At 43.8% G+C, this 22329-nt stretch overlaps 3 protein-coding genes across 3 annotated transcripts; 2 read left to right on the plus strand and 1 right to left on the minus strand.

Moving 5' to 3' along the window:
- Positions 1 to 8907: 8907 nt before the first annotated feature.
- ALT_2941 (uncharacterized protein) lies at positions 8908 to 13550 on the plus strand (the record flags this gene model as incomplete). Its single annotated transcript, XM_089599459.1, has 5 exons — positions 8908 to 9288; positions 9341 to 9450; positions 11512 to 12841; positions 12897 to 13212; positions 13399 to 13550. The coding sequence occupies 5 exons, from the start codon at positions 8908 to 8910 to the stop codon at positions 13548 to 13550; spliced, it is 2289 nt and encodes a 762-aa protein (XP_089456202.1).
- A 493-nt stretch (positions 13551 to 14043) lies between these two features.
- ALT_2942 (SacI domain and endonuclease/exonuclease/phosphatase family protein) lies at positions 14044 to 17876 on the minus strand (the record flags this gene model as incomplete). The annotated part of the gene is made up of 10 exons (XM_089599460.1): positions 14044 to 14630; positions 14709 to 14843; positions 14930 to 14949; positions 15017 to 15040; positions 15104 to 15213; positions 15263 to 15562; positions 15619 to 17050; positions 17099 to 17242; positions 17301 to 17496; positions 17546 to 17876. The coding sequence occupies 10 exons, from the start codon at positions 17874 to 17876 to the stop codon at positions 14044 to 14046; spliced, it is 3279 nt and encodes a 1092-aa protein (XP_089456203.1).
- Positions 17877 to 18657: 781 nt separating this feature from the next.
- On the plus strand, positions 18658 to 22140 carry ALT_2943 (protein pxr1; the record flags this gene model as incomplete). The annotated part of the gene is made up of 3 exons (XM_089599461.1): positions 18658 to 18680; positions 18733 to 19472; positions 21467 to 22140. The coding sequence occupies 3 exons, from the start codon at positions 18658 to 18660 to the stop codon at positions 22138 to 22140; spliced, it is 1437 nt and encodes a 478-aa protein (XP_089456204.1).
- Positions 22141 to 22329: the final 189 nt, after the last annotated feature.

Consider the following 22329-nt stretch of genomic DNA (forward strand, 5'->3'; position numbering starts at 1 on the left):
ATAGTAGATACTATAATTATTACTATAGCATATAATCCAGGACATACTTTTATATCTAGGATGTGCTTAAAAGTATTAATATAGGCACTAGTTATAATTATATGACCTATGGACTGGTCCTAGCAGTTTCTTTTATAAAACTTCTTAAAATTCTATATAGTACTCTTAATTCCATTTCCTGCATTTTTAATAATATACTATATATCAACTACAGTGGGTTATATATTATTCCTAAGATTTAACCTAGGTCTAATATCCTAAGTTCTAATATATATATCCTTTTATTCCTTACTTAACTTTTTCAAGGATCCTTTTATTTAGTTAGTATACTTCCAGTTCTGCTAACTATTTTCTATCTAGCTATTATAGCTATATAGCATATTAGTCTGCTTCATTATTATTTTATGGGGATTATTTATAGGGTATCTTAGGAATCTTATAGGGCTGCTTCTTATTAGGATTAAGGCCTACCTACTAAGTTCTATACTCTTTGTTAAGTGGATTAATAGGTTGGTTAATAGTGGCCTAATCTATTATAGGAAAATCCTCTTAATCTAGCTCTTCCTAGTTAGTTTTCTTTTCATTAGAACTAATAGTCTAATATATTTTATTAGTAAGTATTATCTATTATTAAATAAGTCCTCCTAGTGTTATATTTTCCTAGTTAATAAGACTGTCTGCGTCGCTGTTTGGTGATTTCTAATTAGTAGCTGCAAGAATATTTAAGTTTTTAGCAGGCCAATCATTATTCATGCTTTTATAGTTAGTAGAGGCTTCTTTTTTAAGCTTAACTTTGATTTCTTTATTACTTAAACTCATACATTCCTGGTATAGTTTTTTAAGTTATTTATTAATTTTAATGATTCCTGTGGTGTTATAACTATCTCTACTAGTCATAGTACTAAGTTCTTTTATTATATATAGCTACTTCTTCCTATTCTGCTTACCCTTCCAGGGTTACTACTTATAGGCATTTAATATATGCCCTGGCTTTCTATACTAGAAGTATAACTTTTCTTTCCTTTACTATTCTCTCTCCTTATTAGAGAGTGCTATTTATTAAGTTACATCTAACTCTATTAGTTATAGCCTATAAGGATCTGCATATCCTTAGCTCTATAGCTGAGCTGGCCTCCTATTATTTAGTTAATAGTTTATAGTGTGCCTGTTACTAAAGCTGTTCCAGTTACTTTGGTCTTTTCTGCATATATAGAAGTCTTACAATTTATTATTAATCTTAACTACTTGTGTAATCATCTTACTAAGCTTATCTAGTCACTCTATCCAGATTAACTTTTCCTAGATTTCTGGCTTCAAGCCTTCCTTAAATTATGCAATGTTCATATCTTCATCCTAACTTAAATAAGATATAATCTGTTGGAATTTTAATATATATTCTCTAATAGATCCTATTTACTTAAGTTGCCATAACTGTTGCTCAGCATTTCTTTCTTTGTTAATATCACTAAAAGTGTCCTCTAATTACTTCTTAAAAGCATTATAGCTAGTGAATATTTCATTAGTCTCAGGGGCTTAATTATCCTCTTTATATTCTTAATAATCCCTAATGAATGGTTCAAACCAATTAAATACTGGTCTGGTTAGATAGGTTGCTGTGAGTAAGACCCTTTCTACCTCAGTGGTGAGTCTTTCCCTGTTTATATAGATATATATATCTAGCTATATAAGGAATGCTTATAGCTTGGACCTGTTTCTATTAAATAGTTCAGGTGGTCTGACCTTGACAGACTTAGCTGCTAGTTAACCTTCTAGTTATTAGATATGCTCCTGGAGCTGCTCAACCATGCCCCTCAGTTCTTCTGTTAAAGACTGTGGCTATTATGCAGTGGGTACCCAACTAATATTTAAGCTAGTAGGGGTTTATAGCGCATTTCCTGCCATAATATTTGATGTCAAGAGTCAATCAAACTTCCCAGAGTGATTTATACTATACAGTATTCAATTTATTACACCCTAGGATCCATCTCTGCTGTTCTCTGCTAGTCAACTACTTTAGGAACAGGGTGGTATAGTCCCTGGACTATATCTGATACTTGCCTGAGGCCTACTGACCAGGTAGCCTGATGATGCAGGGGTATAATGACCTTACTAAGGTTAAGGACAATCCAAAGGTAATATAAGAATAATAATAGTAGAGATAGAAGCAAGGCCTATTAAGTATATATACTTAATAGTAGAGAGTAACTAATGAATTAGACTAGTGACCTTATACTTAAGTGAATGATTTTTATTGAATGTAAGGAACTAAACTAAGAGTGCTAGATATAATATGAATAAGTGTCCTTATATATCCAGAGTTCCTTCTTAGGTAGTTATGGTAGATGGTATAGTAGTATACTAGTAGATAGGTTTCCAACCAGTATATGATTTATGTTGCATACCTATATACTATATTATATGAGGGGCTGTATTCAGCATCCTTAGGGTAAACTTAAATTATCCTCCATAAGGTTGTAGTATTACTGTTCAGTAAGTAACTACTGAACTATTTTTCTGCAGAAACCTATCTAGATTAAGCATTCCTCTAGATCGCGCCCTGATCACTCTGGGATTAACTGGTGATCATTGATCCTTGGGTTTCTGCCTGTCACATCTGCCTTGTGCTAGTGCGGCTGTGTCAGTGCTGTAACATAGACTTAGGAAGGGTATAATCCTAGTGCTCTATAAGTAAATAGATTCTAAGATAGTTATCTAACTACTAATTAATTAATTTATTAGTTATTATAGTATTCCTAGTATAATTACTTTAGACTATAGTCTATAGTTTATTAGCTAGTTCTAGAAGTACTTTTATAAATAACTAGGTATTTAATAGTACCTCTTAATAGTCTTCTACCTATAAATAGACAGGCAGATTAAATAAATAAATATAATACTAGAGGCCTACCTTAGGAATTTCTATAACTATATATAGACTAATTAGAAGTTACTACTACTAATAGCCTAACTAGTAATTAATAGCTAGGATATAGCTAGTATAGGGGTTAGCTTATTCTTCCTAGATTATAGATATAATATTAAACTATTAGAGATTAAAGAGCTAGACTATAAGGTAGCTACTATCTATATAGCCTATTTATTAGAGGCTAAGGCTAAAGTAATTATAATAAAGATAAGGGAAGCTACTAATATAGTATAATTAAAACTAGTTATAGCCTAGTAGTACTAGAAGGAGTACTTAAACTACTCTTACTTAATAGCCCTATAATATACTATTAAATTAAAAGTATAGCTAGACTTATAGAATATTTAAATAGATTACCTAAGTAGGAAGCTTAATATATAATATATAAAGTTCATAGTACTTAAAGCTATTAGGTTATATACTTACTAATTAGATACTCTACTAGGTGTATATAATATATTCTATATTAGTCTATTATATCTTACTACTAGTGATCTGTTCCTAAGCTAGTTAAATAATAATTACTAGCTACTAGTAGTCCTAGTTAATAGTAAAGTAGAATATACTATTAAGAAGATCTTACAGGAGTATAAAAAATATATTAGATAAGGCTATTAAATAGAGTACCTTATTAAGTAGGTAGGCTATAAGCAGCCTACTTAGGAGCTAGCTATAAACCTTACTAATATAGTAGTACTTACTATATAGGAGGTATGCTAGCCTTAATTTAAAGGGGGGGATAGTATAGTAGGCAGAGCCTACTAAATACTTAAGCCTACTAGGTACTTATAATCTATCTTAGGTACTAATAAACTCTTATCTAGTAGGGACACCAGTAGTTATATAACTTTTATAGTAATTAATATAGTAATTAATCTTATTATATAATCTTACCTACTATTTATATACTCCTTTTTATGTTTAGCTATTACAGCCCTAGTTAGAACCTTTTAGTGATTTCTTACCATCCAAATCTAGGTTATAGATTTATTAGGCTTCTAGCCCATGACAAGTTTCACCCTACTAAAACTGAAACTGAAGTAATTCCCTAGGCTAGGAACTGAACCCTCACTGCTGCAAGTTCAGTAAGGGTTAGATTTGATTTTAGCAGTTTGGTTATGCAACTCTATGTGGAATGTAGTACTATACTGTGCTTAAAGAAATTCCTAGGCATTGGTTGGTGTAAGGGATTCCTTCTGATCTCTCTTCCTTTTTCATAATGTCATTTACCCCATATTAGAACCAATGTTATGTCTTACACAAGTTTTTAATAGCCCTTGATGTGATAACAGATACACCAACATATATCTACTTAGTACAGAGACTATTTTGCCCATGTATTAAACTGGCTTGAATCCTACTTAATCAGGCAGCCAGGCCAAGTCTAGGTGAGTGATAAGGTATCTCTGGAGTATTTATGACTGTATTATCGATGTAATCTGACATCTAGGCATAAAGGGAGATCAACTACTAAACAACGTGGCCTTATTCCTCATACCTTTCAGCTCCTTATTAAAATCCTACCTAACTAGAGACTCATTCCAAGCTAGTAATATAATCTTCTAGTTGGCCTACAGAATATACGAAGTTTAATTGCTTACACCATCCTCCTACCACAGGGAACACACCACAGCGGATAAAATCACAATGGTAATCACAACGCCTAACTGAGGCCCCCTGACCTGGAGCTGACCCGTCATACCTTCTATAGGCTCAAACTCCCCAACAGCGAAGAGCAAATGAGAGATATGCGAAACATGAGGCTGCAAAACGAGGCAAAGGGCAGACCACAGCAAAACCAAAACAGAATTCAAAGTCCCCAGTGTCCACTGGATGGCTGGGTATGTACCACAGCAACTAGAAGCCATCTACGGGCATGACCGAATAGCTAAGACATCATAACATAGTCATTCTTGCATTTGTTGTCTGCGGGGGAATTGCATTCGAACTTCTGAGAGTTATCCCAGCGATATGGTCAACTGCGACGACGATGCTCGGTCGCTTCATTGCCTAGGTAGCTGCTGTTAGCGATGCGATCATCTCAAGCTTGTAAAATACAGAGTGCTTTTCGAAGTATGCCACCTATTCTTCAACCTCAGCTTTCCAACATTTTGAAGCCACATCGAATTCATCTGTTGGAAGATTCGACTCAGAACGGATGTCAAGCAGAGACATAAGCCGAGATGATACTCTTTCACGTACGTTAATATCTCTCGCACATATTACATTCATGCTGCTTCTTCAAAGGGCTTCGTGCACCCAAACCATAGACTCCAGGCTGTAAAACCGTCAAAGACAAACCGTCGCTACATGATCTATGCATCATCATTGACGGATGCCACTATTCGATGAAAGCAGGATAGGAAATTCACCTCACCCAAGGTCTGCGCCGCACTGTTGCCTTCCGCTTCGGGAGAGGTTGCAGATAATCACATCCCGCGGGTACCATCCTTTTCCGCTTGAGTTGTCTTTTGTAATAGCTTGGCAGTCGCATGTCCCCTCACTTTGGCCTTCTTACTTCTCTTTTTCTTCCTCACAGGTGTACCCTCCATAGGTATGCCTTCCGGGTGAATTCGCTCCGATGCTCGCTGCATTTCCAACCGTAACCTCTCTACTTGTCGCATCGCTCTCGCCATCTCTGCATCATCCTGAACGGTTTCGCCTAGATTAAGTGCGGAACTCGGGCTTCGATCTTCACCCTCCAAGGTAAGGAGCCCAAGGCTGCTGGAATCAACTTGGAGGAGAGAACGCTTGCTTTTGTCAAGGTCATCCGCAACTTTCGGCAAAACGGATTCACCCAGTCCAATGGTCTCATCAGCAATGACAAGATGTTTTTTGGGGCGTTGACTTTTGTGGTGTCGAGTCTTGCTGTCTGACAGTGAAGCCGCACGTTGGTCTTCGAACGTGTTCAAATCAAGCTTAATTATGGGGATAGAGTCGACATCCAAATCACCGTTGGGTGAGATGCTGTGGTCTCGGTCTGACGCACCAGAAGGACGATCTTCGGTAAGTATATAGAAGGGATCCTCTCTGTTGCGTTCTTGGCGCTCGGACCTCCGCTTAATGGCGGCAGAGAGGTCATTCAGTCGACCATCTGGAACCTGGTATGATGAATCTGGATATAGCTCGACCGTAGCAGACACAATGGGCATGCCAAGATGTTTGGATGTGTCTGCGACATGGTAAAACTGTTGGGATGGATGCTGGCTGTCGATTTCGGGGTTCCAGTCCAATTCGCCGAGAAGGGTTGGGAATTCTTGATTGAAAGCTTCGTTAAGAATGAGACTCCCTGGGAAAGGGACCTTTTTCTGAGCACCGATAGCGACTGGGTTGAGTTCCAACCCAGAGAACAATCCGGGCATTATGGACGATAACAGAAAAGGCATTGCTTCCGAACCATGGCGTTCCGTCACTAGAGCATCAGCTGCCAAGCGTACCATTTCAAGAAATTCAATGGCTCTTTCCTGCACATCCAGATCAGGATGAACTGCCAGTGATTCGAGGAAATTGATAACTTGCGCAAACAGTAGTGATATCTCGCAAACCGTTGCTGTGTTACAATCTTGGTGTGGGTCATTGGCCACTTGTATGAGCACCTTAGGAACTGCCTGAACGTAGAGGGACAACGCCTTAGCTGGAAGTGACATGTTCGAAATGTCGATCAGTGACTGGAGCGTTCGACGAGGGTTACAAAGACAGCCCGAATACTCGCCCACTACCCAAGCTAGGGATCCAAGGGCGTGGCTATCGGTATGAGGTTGAAGGAACAATGCATGTCGGTTCTCGACGGAAATCAGAAGTTCTGCCGCTCTTGTGGCCTGCAGTCGGACTCCTTTGACACGGACGGCGACATTGCGTATTTCCGAACAGATCCGGGACATTATATCCTCTCCACGATCGTCTTCCAACGCCCGAATAGCTCGCGGAAAACGGAGTTGTTTAGTTTGCCGTGGTCGGAGCTTCATCAACTCTACCAAAAGGTCGACATACCATTCAAAGTCGTACAAGTCCGAATAGTTGTTGAAAGAGCATATGTCAAGTATCCGATGTATCACTTCGATTCTATAGCTCTCAGGCAAAGTAATGGGTCCTCTTTGATTGTTCAAGTTCTCTGTTGCTGCGGAATGTCTCGACTCAACAGGATCAAACGTCGTAGCATCCTGAAGCTGCTTGAGTAACCGATCGACGACGGACTGGAGAGTGTCGCTTGTGACCATCCTGGCTGCAAGCTCCAGGGCTTGAATTCGTATCGAGACATCGGCATCCTCCAAACAATCCATGATGACATCACAGTGGACCGATACTAAGGCAGGATGTGAGAGCAGGATTCTATTGAACGCCAGTAACGCGACATATTTAACTAAAAATTATTTTTAGTATTCACACTTACTGTTCACAAAGAAACTTACGGTTTGGGTCGGAATTGGCGACAACCATTCCTCGAAGTTTCCCGACACAGAGACTTGCGACTTCATCCCTCTCTTCAAGTGCTTCGTCGCCGTCGAGTATGCCTCCTTGAATGACGCCATTGATACATTCATATAGCAGTGACATGGCGGTCGTCGTTTCAATTATGTTCATCAGAGGTCCAGTGAGTTTCCGAATTAGTCTAGGTTCTAAGGGTGTCAAAGTCGCAAACTAGTCTCGTTAGAAGCGTATACCCTGCGAAAAGGGAACACCGTACCAGCTTGATTATCTTGATGGCCATCCAATTATTACCCCCATCGACTAATAATTCAAAAAGCCTCGGGGCAAGTGGAAGAAAATCACGCGGCCTTCTCCAACCAAGCTCACATATGACGTTGATAACGGCCGTAGTTACACTACCTTCCTCTTCATCGTCCATGAGGCGCTCCCTTAGTTTCGGCCATGCAAACTTGAGCGCCTCGGGATAAACCAAAGCAAGTCTGTAGAGACACACAACTGCCTTCTTGCGCACAACCCCGCGCGAGTGAGAAAGCCGAGATAGAACGTCAGGGAGCAATGACATAGCAAGCGAAGGAGTGACAATGTGCGGTAATGTGGTCAGTGGTAAGGACAGGCTCGGAGTACTTGATGATATGAGATCCTATTCCAGCGTCAGAGAAGTTTTGTAGAAACGGAACTTGGGACCTCAAAGACCTTCTTCAACAGATTCGTTGCCAGCATCAATACGTCAGTATCGGGTCTAAAGCTTTGAACTGCCCCAAGGTAGCCAGCTCTCTTCTGCAGATATCTCGAAGATGACATGACTTCCAGGACATGGAAGGATGCCCATGACATATCATACCCAAACATCTCCAGATAAACTATTTTCAAGAGTGCAGTAGCTTTTTTATCTGTAATATATTAGCGGGCTACTTGTCGTATCTTGAAGGCGAATATGAAGTTCGGATATGCATACCCATATCTTGAGATTTGATCTCAGTCCTACATTCTCGAAGACTCTCCTGTATAAACTCATCTTCTGCCCCTTTATGATTCCTTAGGCCTTTGATCAAGTCATAAAGTGATTTCTCGAACCTAATTACTTCTAATCAGTGGGAAGTTACACCGGCTCAGCAATCGACCCTACATTTTTAAATGATTGAATGAAGGGATTTGTGACGCTTTGTCTCATAAGAGATCAGGTAGATATGCATGTGGCTTCAAAGGCCGCAGATGACTGAAAGATCTAAGAAAATATAGAATTATTTCTCAAAATATGGCATGATTCTGATATCACTGGGGTTCTTTGTCATGTGGGGTATATGAAGATAAACTACTATGATGGATGGTTAAAGTCACGGGACTGAAATAGTAGTACTACTTCCCTCTATGGAGTATAGAATACCCCATATTTTAGCTCTATAGGGTCACTTTGATAAGCACAGATCCGCCCTAGACAGACAATTTCTCCCAACTTCTGTGAGATTCACGTAAATACAGTTCCTGCTTTGGTTTCCCCCACAGACAGTTATTTTAACTGAATAATACAGGTTGACACCAACATTTGCCAAACAATGAGTCGTACAGCTCCGGAACTCCATGCTATTCATGGCTCGGATTTGTTCTCTAGCCTTCATCTGTCACAACAGGCACCGTTGATCCTCAGCCGACGCCTTACATCGGAGACCAATTTGAAGTCCACGTTGCTGTTCTCGCCGGAGAAGTTTGAGGAATACAGGGAGATCGAACAGCTCTTATTAGCTTGTTTACAGACTGGAGATGACAGATCAGCACTATCCTGTCTCAATCACCTCGAACAGCGCTTCGGGGCTTCAAATGAGAGGGTTCTTGGGCTACGCGGCATATACGAAGAGGCCGTTGCAGAGGATCGATCTTCCCTGGAATCCTGCTTACGCAAATATGACACCTTACTGCTGGAGAATCCGTCCAATATGGTCTGTAATGGGTCTTATTAGCCAGAATTATCCGCTAATCCATATTTGATAGCCTGTTCTAAAGCGGCGTGTTGCGCTTCTGCGTGCATTGTCTCGACACACAGATGCTATACACAGCCTAATAGATCTGCTGAAGGCTGCCCCTACGGATGCGGAAGCTTGGTGTGAACTCTCAGATATATATAAGTCTCAAGGAATGGGACTCCAGGCAATCTTCTGCCTTGAGGAAGCATTATTGATCGCACCAAACGCGTGGAATGTAACTACTTCGGAGCACATCACCGTCCACCAGTAGAGAGACTAACGATTCTTTCGTTGTTCCGGATCAGATTCATGCTCGTCTTGGTGAGCTTCAGTACCTCGTCGCTGGGTCTTCCGACCCAGAGCAATCATATCACCTATTGCGCGGGTCGATCCGTTCTTTCAGCAGAAGTATTGAACTTTGCGATGATTATCTGAGGGGTTTCTATGGCTTGGCTTCAGTGAGTGCCGTCATGTTCTCCCTACAACAGGGCTTTTACCACAAAAACTAATATAGATATCGAAGGCCTCTGCGATCTTGCTCAAAGGTGAAGGGTATCGAACTTACTTGCAGGATTCTTCATTGTCGCAAGCAGACGATTCACTCTCAGTAGCGCTGCTCGAGAATCTGAATGCCTTTGCTAAAACTAGGATCGAGGGTATCGTGAAAGAACGGTCCAAGGGGCGCATTCATTCTGAGTACAGCCAAGGCGAGCTCATCGCAGCGAAGGAGCTCCTCAATCGTCTCAATGTATCCGACTAAAACCATTCCCCGTCGCCGATTTATTGAATTTCCTGTATCATCTGTCCTCATAATGGAGTGCTTCCTGTGTTGGATCTGGAACTACTCTCTCATTACTTGTCTGATTATGCCAAAGGCTTATTCTCTCAGAGTCTTGAAGCAGCGTTCTATTGAATATTCAACGACCTTGCAGTGCTAGATGATGTACATGTCAGTCTTTCAAACATGATCGAACGCTGAGTATACATGGGCTAATCGAAGCACAGTACGGGAGCACACCAATTTTTGTACCCCTCATAGTATCAACTTTAAATAGGCATGACCCACTTACGTCATGGCCCTAAGATAGATAAGTGAAAGACTTACTTACAAAATAGGTATTCCCGTGTCACAACTCCTTTTTAGACCTAGGATAATTCTGATGACAGTGTCTGGGGTCGATATTCAGTGTAGAGATTTCCTATTCGTATCTCGATCTCCGCATGTATTATGCCTCGGTACATTTCTCCATATTATGAAGCCATTTCATGAGAAGACACATTTTTGGCACTACTACTCAGTGTACCTCTGTACAGTAGAGAGGAAAGGTCGTACCTTAGGTTTCTTTTCCAACCTGAAGGCCATTTATTGGCTAATCATGGGAGGCTGAAGGCCTAGGCTTGTATGTGTTCCATCTAGAAACCGAAGGCAGAATTTATCATGTTAGTAAGAATAAATTCCTCAATTGGGCATTCAGGCAGCACAAGGTTCGCAGGGTGCCTGGGAGGGTATGAATCAAAAGTGCCAGCTCAGTGCCTAACGAGACTGCGCATCAAAACATACCATACCCTACCTAGTAAAATGGAGAAAAAAAGGTAAAATTTTCTCCCTCGGTATACTAAAATGCCCAAACTCCGCCTCAAACATATCTGGTCAGGCACCTTCCCACATTTGGGTTCTCTTCTCTTGGTGTCATCGCCAATCCCCCAACCACTGTACTGGCTTAAATTCTTCTATCCTTTTCCACTGTGACCAGATACATAGGGGAAACTGAGCCATAGCTTCGATCTGAAAGAGTTTGCTCATTACATTTCACCAAGCTTCAGCTAGACTGCGTATTATTGCCAAACCTGGAAACTGCATTTCAAGAATGAGTGCCACTTTGTCTCAGAGATTGAAAAACCAGTGAATTGGATATGAATTATCAGCATCGCCTTTTCGTTGGATGTGCTCACTAACTTGTCTCTCTTCAAACATTTTCAAAGGGTATCCTCGCCCCGAGTCTGCTCGCTATTCTGGATGGTCGTCTTTATGTCGCTCGGAATCGACTCAAGAATAGCTTTTTCATAATCACTTCTTGAAGTCTATTACAATCCAATTGGTTCTCAAACATTATTGACTGATATCTATGACGTACGTTCTGACGGCTCGACCCAAGAACGGCTTGGCATTGTTTTGACTAACTTAACATACATAAGCAGGTTCAATATTACCATTGACCCTAGTCGACGCGGCTCGGACTCATCCCTATCTGACGAGGAAGACTCGTCAGGAGTTCAAGTTTCGCCGCCCTCTGAGTCCGGAAGCCATGAATATCACGACCCTTATGATGAGTGGGCTCACTTACCATATCCGGACGAACTGAAGCCATCTGATTCGGCGTCCCGGCCCAGAGCGTCCATTCGCACGCGAAACCGCAATCCGACCCATGGCTCATCATCAGGCCCGAGCCGCCGTCACTCTGCAAGACGTCATGTTATGCCGGAACGGGAGTCATTTGTCCGTCGATCCCGCCGTCAGCCTTCCCCCGACTCCCCAGAGAGTATGGATTCCGCTGAAGAATATGCGACTCCGTATGGTCGGACATCCCACGAGAGAAGGCTCTGGCCGCCCATGGCTCAAGGCTCAAACTACGCACATAGCACATCACCGGGGCCATCCTATGTGTATCCGAACAGCGGCATATCACCCGGCGCTTTTGCGCATTCTGGTCTTCATCCGCCATCAGATCAACTTGTTAGATTGAGTCACCATCAGACGGGTCATTCGACAGCTTACAGCCATCCTATCTATGGGTACGGCCCTCAATATCAACATCCTCATGGGCCCCCAATGCCGGCATTCTTCATGCACGAGCATCATCCTGGGCACCATATGCCGCAAGTACACCCTTCTAGCCAAGGGAGAAGTGATGGGCATAGCCCACCACAGCAATCAACAGCACATGCAGTTCCACCACATGGACCATCACACTATGGTGGAAACCCATTAGGCCCTCACGAACTTATTCCATACGGCCCGGGAGGTTATTTCCCATTCAGAGAACCCTACCCCATGGTGCCCGGAATGGTCCCCCCGCCCTACCTCAACACCTACCCCCGCGTACCATCTCCCAGTCAGGGGGAATCAAGTCCATCTCCAGTCCCTGCCGCTGCAGAAGTTGCTAAGGATGAGGCAATTGCAAGGCTAGAGAAGCTGATCCTAGAAGAAAGGACAGAACGCGAAGCGAAAGAGGCGCGAGAGGCTGCGCTTCGAGCTGCAATTGAAAAGGAAGCCGCCGAGCAAGCTGCCCGAGAAGAGCGTGCTGCGCATGAAAAGAAACTCGTCGAGGAAGCCGCCGCTGCCGCTAGAGCGGAGGCGGAGCAGAAGGCTGCTGAAGAGGCTGCAAAAGCGAAGAAGGAGGCCGAAGAAGCTGTTGCCGCCGCTACAGCCGCAGCAAACAAGGGCCCAGAAAAAAAGAAACCTATCAAATTCAAAGATGCTGTCGGTAGGAAGTTCAGCTTTCCTTTTGATTTGTGCTGCACATGGCAGGTATGATCCCCTCTTGGCCTCGCGCAAATGCTCTTTTCTAAAACCATGAGTTTAGGGAATGGAAGAACTTATACGACAGGCTTTCCTCCATATTGAAGTAATAGGGCCTCATGTTGCAGAAGGTCATTATGATCTAGTAGGGCCGAATGGTGATATCATTCTCCCACAAGTCTGGGAAACCGTCATTGAACCGGACTGGACCATTACCATGCACATGTGGCCCATACCAGAGAAGCCGAAGAGTCCTGATCCTGCAGAGGGGGGTACTGTCCCGGAAGGACAAGCAACTGCGGAAACCGCTCCAGGATCTGCTGATAGCGCAGTCATCGTTGCCCCTGATGATTCGAAGAAAAAATCCGAGCCGGCAGCAGGTATGTTCAGATCTCTTTTCATATCAACTCTTGCGGTAGTATTGTCGGGGCCTTCCTTCCCCCGCAACCGCCCACTTTATTTTTTATTTTTCTTCTTTTCTCCCCCTTATACTGGACCAGTTAATTCAAATTTGTTACAATGGCGCATTTGTTCTCTCCAAGTATTAACCTAGCATTCGACCTTAGGTACAAAGAAACCACGTGCGAAGGGTCCCGACCCCGGCGCTTTTGCCATGTGGATGGTGGGCAGCAATCGTTTGAGATTGAACAAGGCTTTAAAAGCGGGAAAAAAGCCTAAAGCATTCCAACATCACGGTAGCTCTTGCCGTGTTATGTGATAGGGTCGTATCCTAGGCGGTTGGCTGGTAGCTATCTCTGGCCATATGCAATGGATCGCAGTCATGGCTCGTTCCCTGCCGGGTCTGTGCTCGGCAGGTTCTCGTCTGCCAGGCAGCCCAACGACATACTGGGATACAGGCTTGCCCTATCATGGTCTGCTTTAGAGGGGCATGGCTTTTCCTCTCGACAAGCTCGGGATTGGTTTCTCATGCCTCAGTGGTTGGAGTTGGTAGTATTTTTATCATATGTTGAGTTATGTAAAGATCAAGCATTGGATTATGGTGACATTTCATACTTTTCCTGGCCAGGGGTGAAAGTTTCTGGAATAATATCTGTCTGTATCAGCGAGGAAATGCGTGCTGGATTATGTGCACTGGAGTTTCTTATATACCCATAGAGCATGACTCTCAATGTTTTTTAAGATTATATTGACTCCTGGTCCATTGACATCGAGCTTTTTCAGTTATAAAAACAGGTTGTATGAACTATGTATCATTTTGGTAACAAAGGCTCCCACTTGATTTCTGAATTTACTTCACCATCAAGTAGGTCCTTGGTGATGTCTGTATGACGCTCAAATTCACCAAAGTGCCCGAATCCAACGCTTAGAGAGTCTTGACTACCTGGAACCCTGCGTTCAGCAGGTGGAGTTCTGATTTGGTCGTTCAAATCGAACCTCGAAACGCCAAGTCGATTACTTGGCTGCGACGGAACGCTCTCCGGTACTTCCATACCGGACTGCCATCCAGCTTGGCCAGACAAGGCCTTATGATCGTTGCTTAAAGCAACAGGTTTGCGAGGGATTGGTGGTGCTTTTTTGGCCCCATTTGCTCTGGAAGATCGCATGTCAGTGTCTTGAATCAAATCCGATGAATTCGCAGGTCCCTTCCCACCACGTGGGGGCAATGGGGGCTTGTATGTGATGGAATCTATGTTATTCACCACCGCCTTTTGACTGTCCGTTAATCTTGAAGGTACCCAATCGGTGTCATTACTTGAAGAAAATGGGTTGGACTCGCGATTCATGTTCAGTGACCATCCATTTGAAGGCGGCTGTACAATTGATTTCACCAGCATACCTGCCACGTATGAGTGTTAGAGTAGCCAGACACGACGATGTTTCCTGGGAACCGATTCAAGATTTGGGGAAGTCATACCATTGTCCAACCACCATCTCCGATCGTCTGAGCTGGCTGGTGGAAGGTCAAGTGTAAGAAAGTCCAGTTCAGCTGACTCTCGCTTACGCATTTTTGTTTGGGTCTTCGACCTTGCCGGTGTCTCGGGTGCATCCCCTATCTCCATTGCATAGATCATGCTCCTGATATTTTCCCTTAGGTGATCATCAACAAAATTGATGTCACAGGAAAAAAGTGCCCACACGGGGCGATGATCTGAGCACTGTAAACAAGCAGAGTCGTAATGCAGCTGATGTATATTTGATCCTTTCCACAGAATTCTATCGCACCATGCAGGGATGCGGGACTTTTCGCTGCTGAGTATTAGTCTCTCGATAAATAAAGGAGTGTGTCGAAGAAACAGCGTATTATCTTACGATGTGTCGTAATAATTTGTGCCAACGTTATATTTATAAGTCGGTGGAAATGTAATGAGCCCCTCGCTGTAGAATTGGAACACATTGCCCGCCATCATTTGCAGGTTTAGCTTCAGCTTGAATTAGCGCATAGACCTTCACTTGAGTGAATCACAGTACCTGATCATTGTCGTGCAACTCCTGGTAGTTGCGTTGCATTGCCAGGTCTCTGACGGTCTGATTACTGAGACCTATTCGGTAGTTGAAATCACCAAGCCAGATGATGGTGTCATGATCATCAATCGTTCTGTTTTGCTGGAACCTGAGACCACGACAGATAGTTTCATAGTCCATGTTTCTCTCTTCATAGTTCGCGAATCCAGCTGCAAGGTGAGCAGTCACAAAGCATATGCGAGTCTTTGAATATTCAAAGCGGATAGCACAGCCTCCTTTGTTACCGCTGATCCCCGAGAGACCTGTCTTTCTAATCGTTAGATACTCATAACGAAGCAACACTTCTTGCACTGGTCACTCACTTTCCTGACACTGCCTTCAACATTCTTTATGTCTCTGAGTATATCTTCTTTCACAAATATCATAAGAGCTGCTCCAACCAGCTGGCCACTCCGCAAAAGAACGTACTTTGTACTCCCCATCTTCTCAGCACGATTGTTGAGACAATTTCTGACAGCAGCTTCCCACACTTTGCGAGGAGTGGGGTCGGTAGACATGATTTGTTGTGGATTTAGTGCAACAATTTCTTGAAAACCAACGGCAAAGATACTTGGATCTTCGCCCCCTGGATCGGGGAGAGGAAAGAGCCAGGGTGTTAAATCATTATCAGGGCCCTCATAGCGTCCATTAACGTTAAACGTTCCGGTCCAGATCAGGACCGATTTCTTGTAAGAATACTCGGATGCTCGCTGAGTGAGTCTCTCGGAGACTATATCATTTATCGGATCGAAGAGCTGTACTGGGGCTTGGTTTGTTAGACGTCCTAGGAGTAGATCTATTGTCCTTTGTCGAGCTTTGTCAGAGAAGTTGTTCACGTATAGCCGTGTGGCGGTTTTGCGTGCATCTGCAAGGGCACCAGCGAGAGACATTTTTCCATGTCGCGTGAACGAGCTTTTTAGCGCACCAGTACCAGCGTAGATTCGCGATAGAGCATCCCCGTTGTCGGCCCAAAGGGTTGAGTGTCTGAGTCGATGTTCGGGATCAATGTGAGCTCCCCGTTGACGAAAGAAAGACTCAAGGGCCATCATGCTAATGATCGTCTGTACAAGGTTGGTTCTGTCAAGACAATCTAGACAATTCGTCCGAAAAATGCCTTCTTGTTGCAGAACGACGGGTGAGGCGTTTGCCTCGTTACCATAGCAGGTGCTCTCTGATAAGAAGTATCCAAAACCATCCACAGAATGCAAGATAACGTCCTTGATTTGATCGCTAGCTCCATAACCTAGCGGACCACGGGCCTCCGCATGAAAATCGAATTCCGTCATTTCAAGTAACATATGGTTGGAGGAGGCACGAGAGTTAGACTTCTGGTTAAGTGGACTTCTGCTGACCAATTCTTGAAACCTCGTTGAAAGCTCGACTTCTCCGGGTTTCAGAGCGCTCAGGAGATTAACGATATGTACAGCGCCGTATCGCGATTCAAGACTTTCGAAGTGTTTGTCGAAGGCGTGTTTGGTTGCTTCGCGCGACCTGATCACCTCAATCCTCTGCTGGCCAGGGAAGAAGCCAGGTGCTTGTTCCCAAAAAAGGGGCACAGAACCACGAATCTGGACGTATGAGAAAGTGAGGCCGGGAGGAATCCAGAGAACGGTTTCCGTTTCCACAAAATTTGCAACGTTTCCGTCATCGTCAATGCCCCTAGAATTGAATCTCGTACCTGCCCGTCGGGATGACTGGCGTGATATAACAGTCAGTGTCGATGGCAAGCGCGTTGGCGCTTGCGGAACTATCGGTCTAGAAGTGGGAATGGTCAAAGTGCTACAGAATCCTCGTATTACATACGTCAACATTCGAGACATGTCGAGGTGCAGTTTCTCAAGCGGAGACAAGTGGCTTCTGAGAAGAAGAAGAGGGTTAATCATGTATGAGTTCCACAGCATGTCCTCATCTAAAGAGCCCATGTCGAACGCATCAGCTTTGTCCGAGCTGACAATATGTCAGCAACCCACTGTATACCTATGGGTTAGGCATTCTATCGGCTTACCGGTTCTGCAGCCGATCAGTGAGATCGAAATCTAGACTATAGTAGAAACTGCCATCACTTAGGAGCTTCTTCAACGCTAAGAATGGGTGATCAGTGACAATTTCTTTATTTTCACCCCGGTTGGGTTCTTCAGCGGCAAACTCGGACTCGGACTCATAATTAAGACCATCTTCATAGCTTGAATGGTTGAGACAAACTGCTTTGGTCAGAAAAAATAAGATAAACGAGGGAATGGGAGCTATTACGAAAGTGCACATTGTCGATTCGCCATACAGCTTCGCCAGGCCTCACTGTTGCGGCCTTAGAGGCACCAGTCACCACACACAAGAACACATCGCCGTCCAGAGCGATTAACCCAAGCGTACCGTGCCCATCGCATATATAGCGGTAACCTGTTAAGTCCACGGAAGACAGACTGCCAAATTCAACCAAGCAATGGATAGTGTCTCGTTCGTTCTTCCTTGTACTGTGGTCCACTTCTGCTGCGATGGCTTTAAAGACCAAAACGTTGTCAGTAGTGGCCAAAATCAGGGTACGCTGAGGGTAGTCTCTGCGGAAGACTCGCAAAACAGGCATTCTTCGAACAAGATATCAGAATTTGATTCTCATAGTGGGTATATATGAAGTGTATAGAGGATCTCCGAAGGGATTAATATCACAGCTCAGACCCAGTTTCAGAGGGACTGACTCAGCGACTTAAGTGATTAACAGCACATTATGATGCTTGAGTATTAGTTAGGTAAAAGAGCCAATATTAGTATTTGGGAATAATATACTATTCTCAATAAGTTGAGTGTTATTATTCATGATGAATATGGAAGGTCATGAGGATTTTGGAAGAATTAGGCCATCGCCAAGGCCCTAAGGAGACTCAAGGTTAGGGGGACCCTATATTATGGCTGTAAGACTTGTAGTGTTATCTACTATATTATTATTACTATCACTACGCAGATAACAGATACATAAGTATACCTTAGATATGGAGTATTCTATTTGTTTTTAGGAGTACATAGGTACCTAGGTATCAGATGTATCCAAGGCGGTGGGTAGGGAAATAAGCATGATTTAATAGCTGACTCAGGTCGCGGAGGTAACTACCATGTCAGAGAAAATAATTTTTCCGCTCTACCAAGTCTAAAAGAAAAAGATGCCTACAATGGTTACTCCATTTAGATACCCTTGCCGTACTCCTGCTTTACTTTCCATCCTCTCTCTCTCCGTCTTCTTTTAGTTTTGATTTTCCAAGAGTAATACTTCAAAAGCAGTTTTTTAGTTTAGACTCCAAGTCTCCGTCACATCGACACTATCTCCATCTTCTCTTATCTTCGCTCAAAAGTTCTTTTCGCTCCTATCGCAAATGGGCCTGGCGGCGCCTCGCAAGTAAAATTTCAAAATAATGTCACTGCGATAAGTCACTGACCAAAATATGCAGGAGAACCAAAATCTCGCATGATCCCAATAACACCTCTTGGTCACGATCAACGGATGGTTTTGGACACAGGATTCTCAAAGCCCAGGGCTGGACTCCCGGTGGCTTCCTCGGCGCCCGAAATGCCACTCACTCTGATCTATTCACTACGGCTAGCGCATCACATATAAGAGTTGTCTTGAAGGATGACACATTAGGCCTGGGAGCTCGGCCAAAGAGGGACCTTTTGGATGGACCCACTGGCCTGGACGCATTCAAAGGATTACTCGGCCGGCTCAATGGTAAATCTGATACACAACTTGAAGCGGAGCAACAAAAGCGGGATGATGCTAAATTGGCTCGGTATGCTGCAACGAAGTGGCAGACTGTCAGATTCATAAGTGGCGGACTTCTTGTGCAGGAGAAGGATAATGCTACGGCTTCCCCGGCTTCTCAGGCTCTTCGCGTTGACTTCCCACGGAAAACCTCTTCCCATGAAAGTGAAAATGGCATGTTTAAGATGGAGCCCATGGATAGCGACTCACAACAAGAAGGCTGTGCCACGACCAAGGAGGAGGGGAAGAAGAAAAAAAAGAAGAAGAGCAAGAAGAGGGAGGAGCTGGACATGAGTTCCAGAAAATCCCGCGAAAAGAAACCAGAGAAGAGACAGAAGAAACGGAAAATTAGTGACTGTGACGGGCTCGACGCGGAAACAGCGGACAAAACCTCTACGAAAGTCCTTGTAGCGGTCGCAAACGATAAAGGTACATGTCTGCTAGCCTCGAACGGTCCATCAACATCGAGGGAACGCCAACCTATGGGAAGACGGTTCTTTCGAAGCCGCCATATTGAACAAAAGAAGAGAGCTCTCATGGACGATAAATCTCTCAATGAGGTATTTATTACCCATTCCCATTAGCAACCCTTTTCCATGTTAAACAAAGGCTAATTGGCACAGATATTCATGATCAAAACATAATAATAAATATTCACCGGTGTGGCCCATGTCAACCTACCTAGACACCCGTGCTCAAAGAATCAAGTCTACACCTTGAATGAATATTATTACTATCTTGTATTCCCCATAGTAACTTACAGATCGAGATTCAGCAATGATCTGATAGGCTGATGGTATTACTTAATTGACTTGCGTCCGGCTCTGGGGCACAATGTTTCACTTATTTACCTTCATGTGCCTTCTAGGTCGTTTCTTTACTTGATGTCGCGGCGGGCCAAGCTGAGGCTATACCAGGTATTGATTTCCTAGACATTTTGAGATATTCAGATATATGATCGGAGCCCGATGGCTCGAAAGACTTATTCGCAAATCACTTCGCTGAAAGAAACATAAGTGCGCCATTCAAGCAGGATAGTAGCAAAGATGGTGTTATTAATGTTCTAACGTTCGATTTTGAAAGTAGTCTGACCGTCGGGGTGATATCTGGTAGATTCAGAGATGGCCCTTCTTGATCCCCACTTTCCCCAACTAAGTACCTAGGAGTGTGTCTATGGAGTACATAAATTGGCTGGCAAGTACCAGAGGTACGGAACATAACCTTACGCTCTCAACTTCCAAGTCCTCAAGGTACTATCAGCAAAGTACAAATTAGTATGAACATATAAACACAGAGTTCACCCGCTCAATAGTCAATACTCTTCATGCAGAACTGACCCGCCTTCAAACGTCATACCACTCATACGGGATCCCACTGCACACGGCGACCTGGGTCAGATCCAAGCTCCAAATCATCTACCACTCTGCAGAGTGATCAATTCTTTGATCATTTTAGGAAAGGAATCGACAGCGCATTTGCCGAAGTGGAATACAAATCGATACCAGGTTTCCGGCTCAAATAGGACTTGAGATTAGGCGGCAGAATTACCCTTGCTGAAGATTCCCAACATCGAGCCGGTTAGTCTACTTCAGAGTAGATTCCTGCCTATCTTTTGCACTCGTGGGTTGTTTCCACTTCTTCTTGAGCAAAAATGTCAGGCCAAGAAAATCTACAAGCAGGAAGCATGCAGCTGCAGCCTGAGTCGGTGATTCAGTCCTCATTTTCGGGAAAAGTCAGTTTGAGCCCAGAGACCCAGACCGAGCAGAATACCTCGCGCGTGAATCATGTGCAAAGTGGTAATAAATCCCGGGATTTTGTAGCAAACAACACCGAATTATCAGATGCGGATCTCTATTCTCCGATAAAACGGATTGACACCCCAGCGATACTATCCTCGCACGACCATTCTCAGTCAGGGCCGGGCTGTTCAGAACCGCGAAGGCATGCAGCCAGGAGTCGGTAAGTTCTCGTTTTTCGAATCACCTTTTCTCCTCTGCAGTCGTGTGCGCGGTTTTGGTGTATATGTAGAACCGAGAGTTTCTGAAAATGATGGCTGATAACGTTTAGGGGCATTCGTTGGGCTCCCTTGAATATCGGTCTCGAAAGACGCATGCAGACGTTCGTGGTCTTATGCCACACTTTGACAATCGCAATATTCTTAACATTTTTCTTCTTCGCTTGTGCCATACCTGTATTCTGGCCGCTGTTACTCCCCTACCTAGTTTATATTTCACTTTTTTCATCGTCTGCAACGTCTGGAACGTTGAGTGGGCGTAGCGATTTTATGCGTTCGCTCCCGATATGGTCACTTTATGCCTCTTATTTTCCTGCTTGCTTGCATCGCTCTGAAGCGCTACTTCCAACACGCAAATATATATTCGGCTACCACCCACATGGCATAATTTCTCACGGTGCATTTGCAGCATTTGCTACTGAAGCACTCGGATTCTCGAGGTTGTTTCCGGGAATCACAAACACCTTACTTACCCTTGATTCGAATTTTCGAATTCCGTTCTACAGAGAATATGCTCTTGCCATGGGACTCGCCAGTGTTTCCCGGGAGTCTTGTGAAAACCTACTGTCTAAAGGTGGTGCTGACGGGGAAGGCATGGGCCGCGCGATTACAATTGTCATTGGTGGGGCTCGCGAGTCCCTGGACGCTCTACCTCACTCTCTGCGCCTTGTTTTAAAATGCCGCAAAGGATTCATAAAGCTAGCAATTCGCACCGGTGCTGATCTTGTGCCGGTACTTGCTTTCGGTGAAAACGATCTCTATGAGCAGGTGCGATCGGATCAGCATCCCGTTATACACAAACTTCAAATGCTCATTAAGCGTACGATGGGGTTCACGATCCCGCTCTTTCATGCTCGTGGGGTTTTCAATTATGACGTGGGACTGATGCCTTATCGACGTCCATTGAATATTGTCGTTGGCCGGGCTATTCAAGTCGTTCAACAGCGTGACAGAGACAAGATCGACGAAACGTACATTGATGATCTTCATGCCAAGTATATACAAGAGCTTCGACGGTTGTGGGAGCAATACAAAGATGTCTTTGCGAAGGACCGAATCTCTGAAATTGAGATAGTTGCATGAAATGGCCTCGATTTCATCTTTTGATGCACTCCTCTTGTAATAGAACAAGGGCCAAAGAATTAGGTAAGAAAAAAGAGAGAGCTTCCCGGCAAGCCTGGACAATATTCCGCCTCTGATCAAATCATCAACCACAAGCGCGCATCCTCGAAGTAATCCCCAGGAAGAGGCCTGTGAGGTAATATGGTTTGA

Source organism: Aspergillus lentulus (genome assembly GCF_001445615.1).
Source record: "Aspergillus lentulus DNA, contig: Alt05, strain: IFM 54703, whole genome shotgun sequence".
NCBI lineage: Eukaryota > Fungi > Ascomycota > Eurotiomycetes > Eurotiales > Aspergillaceae > Aspergillus > Aspergillus lentulus.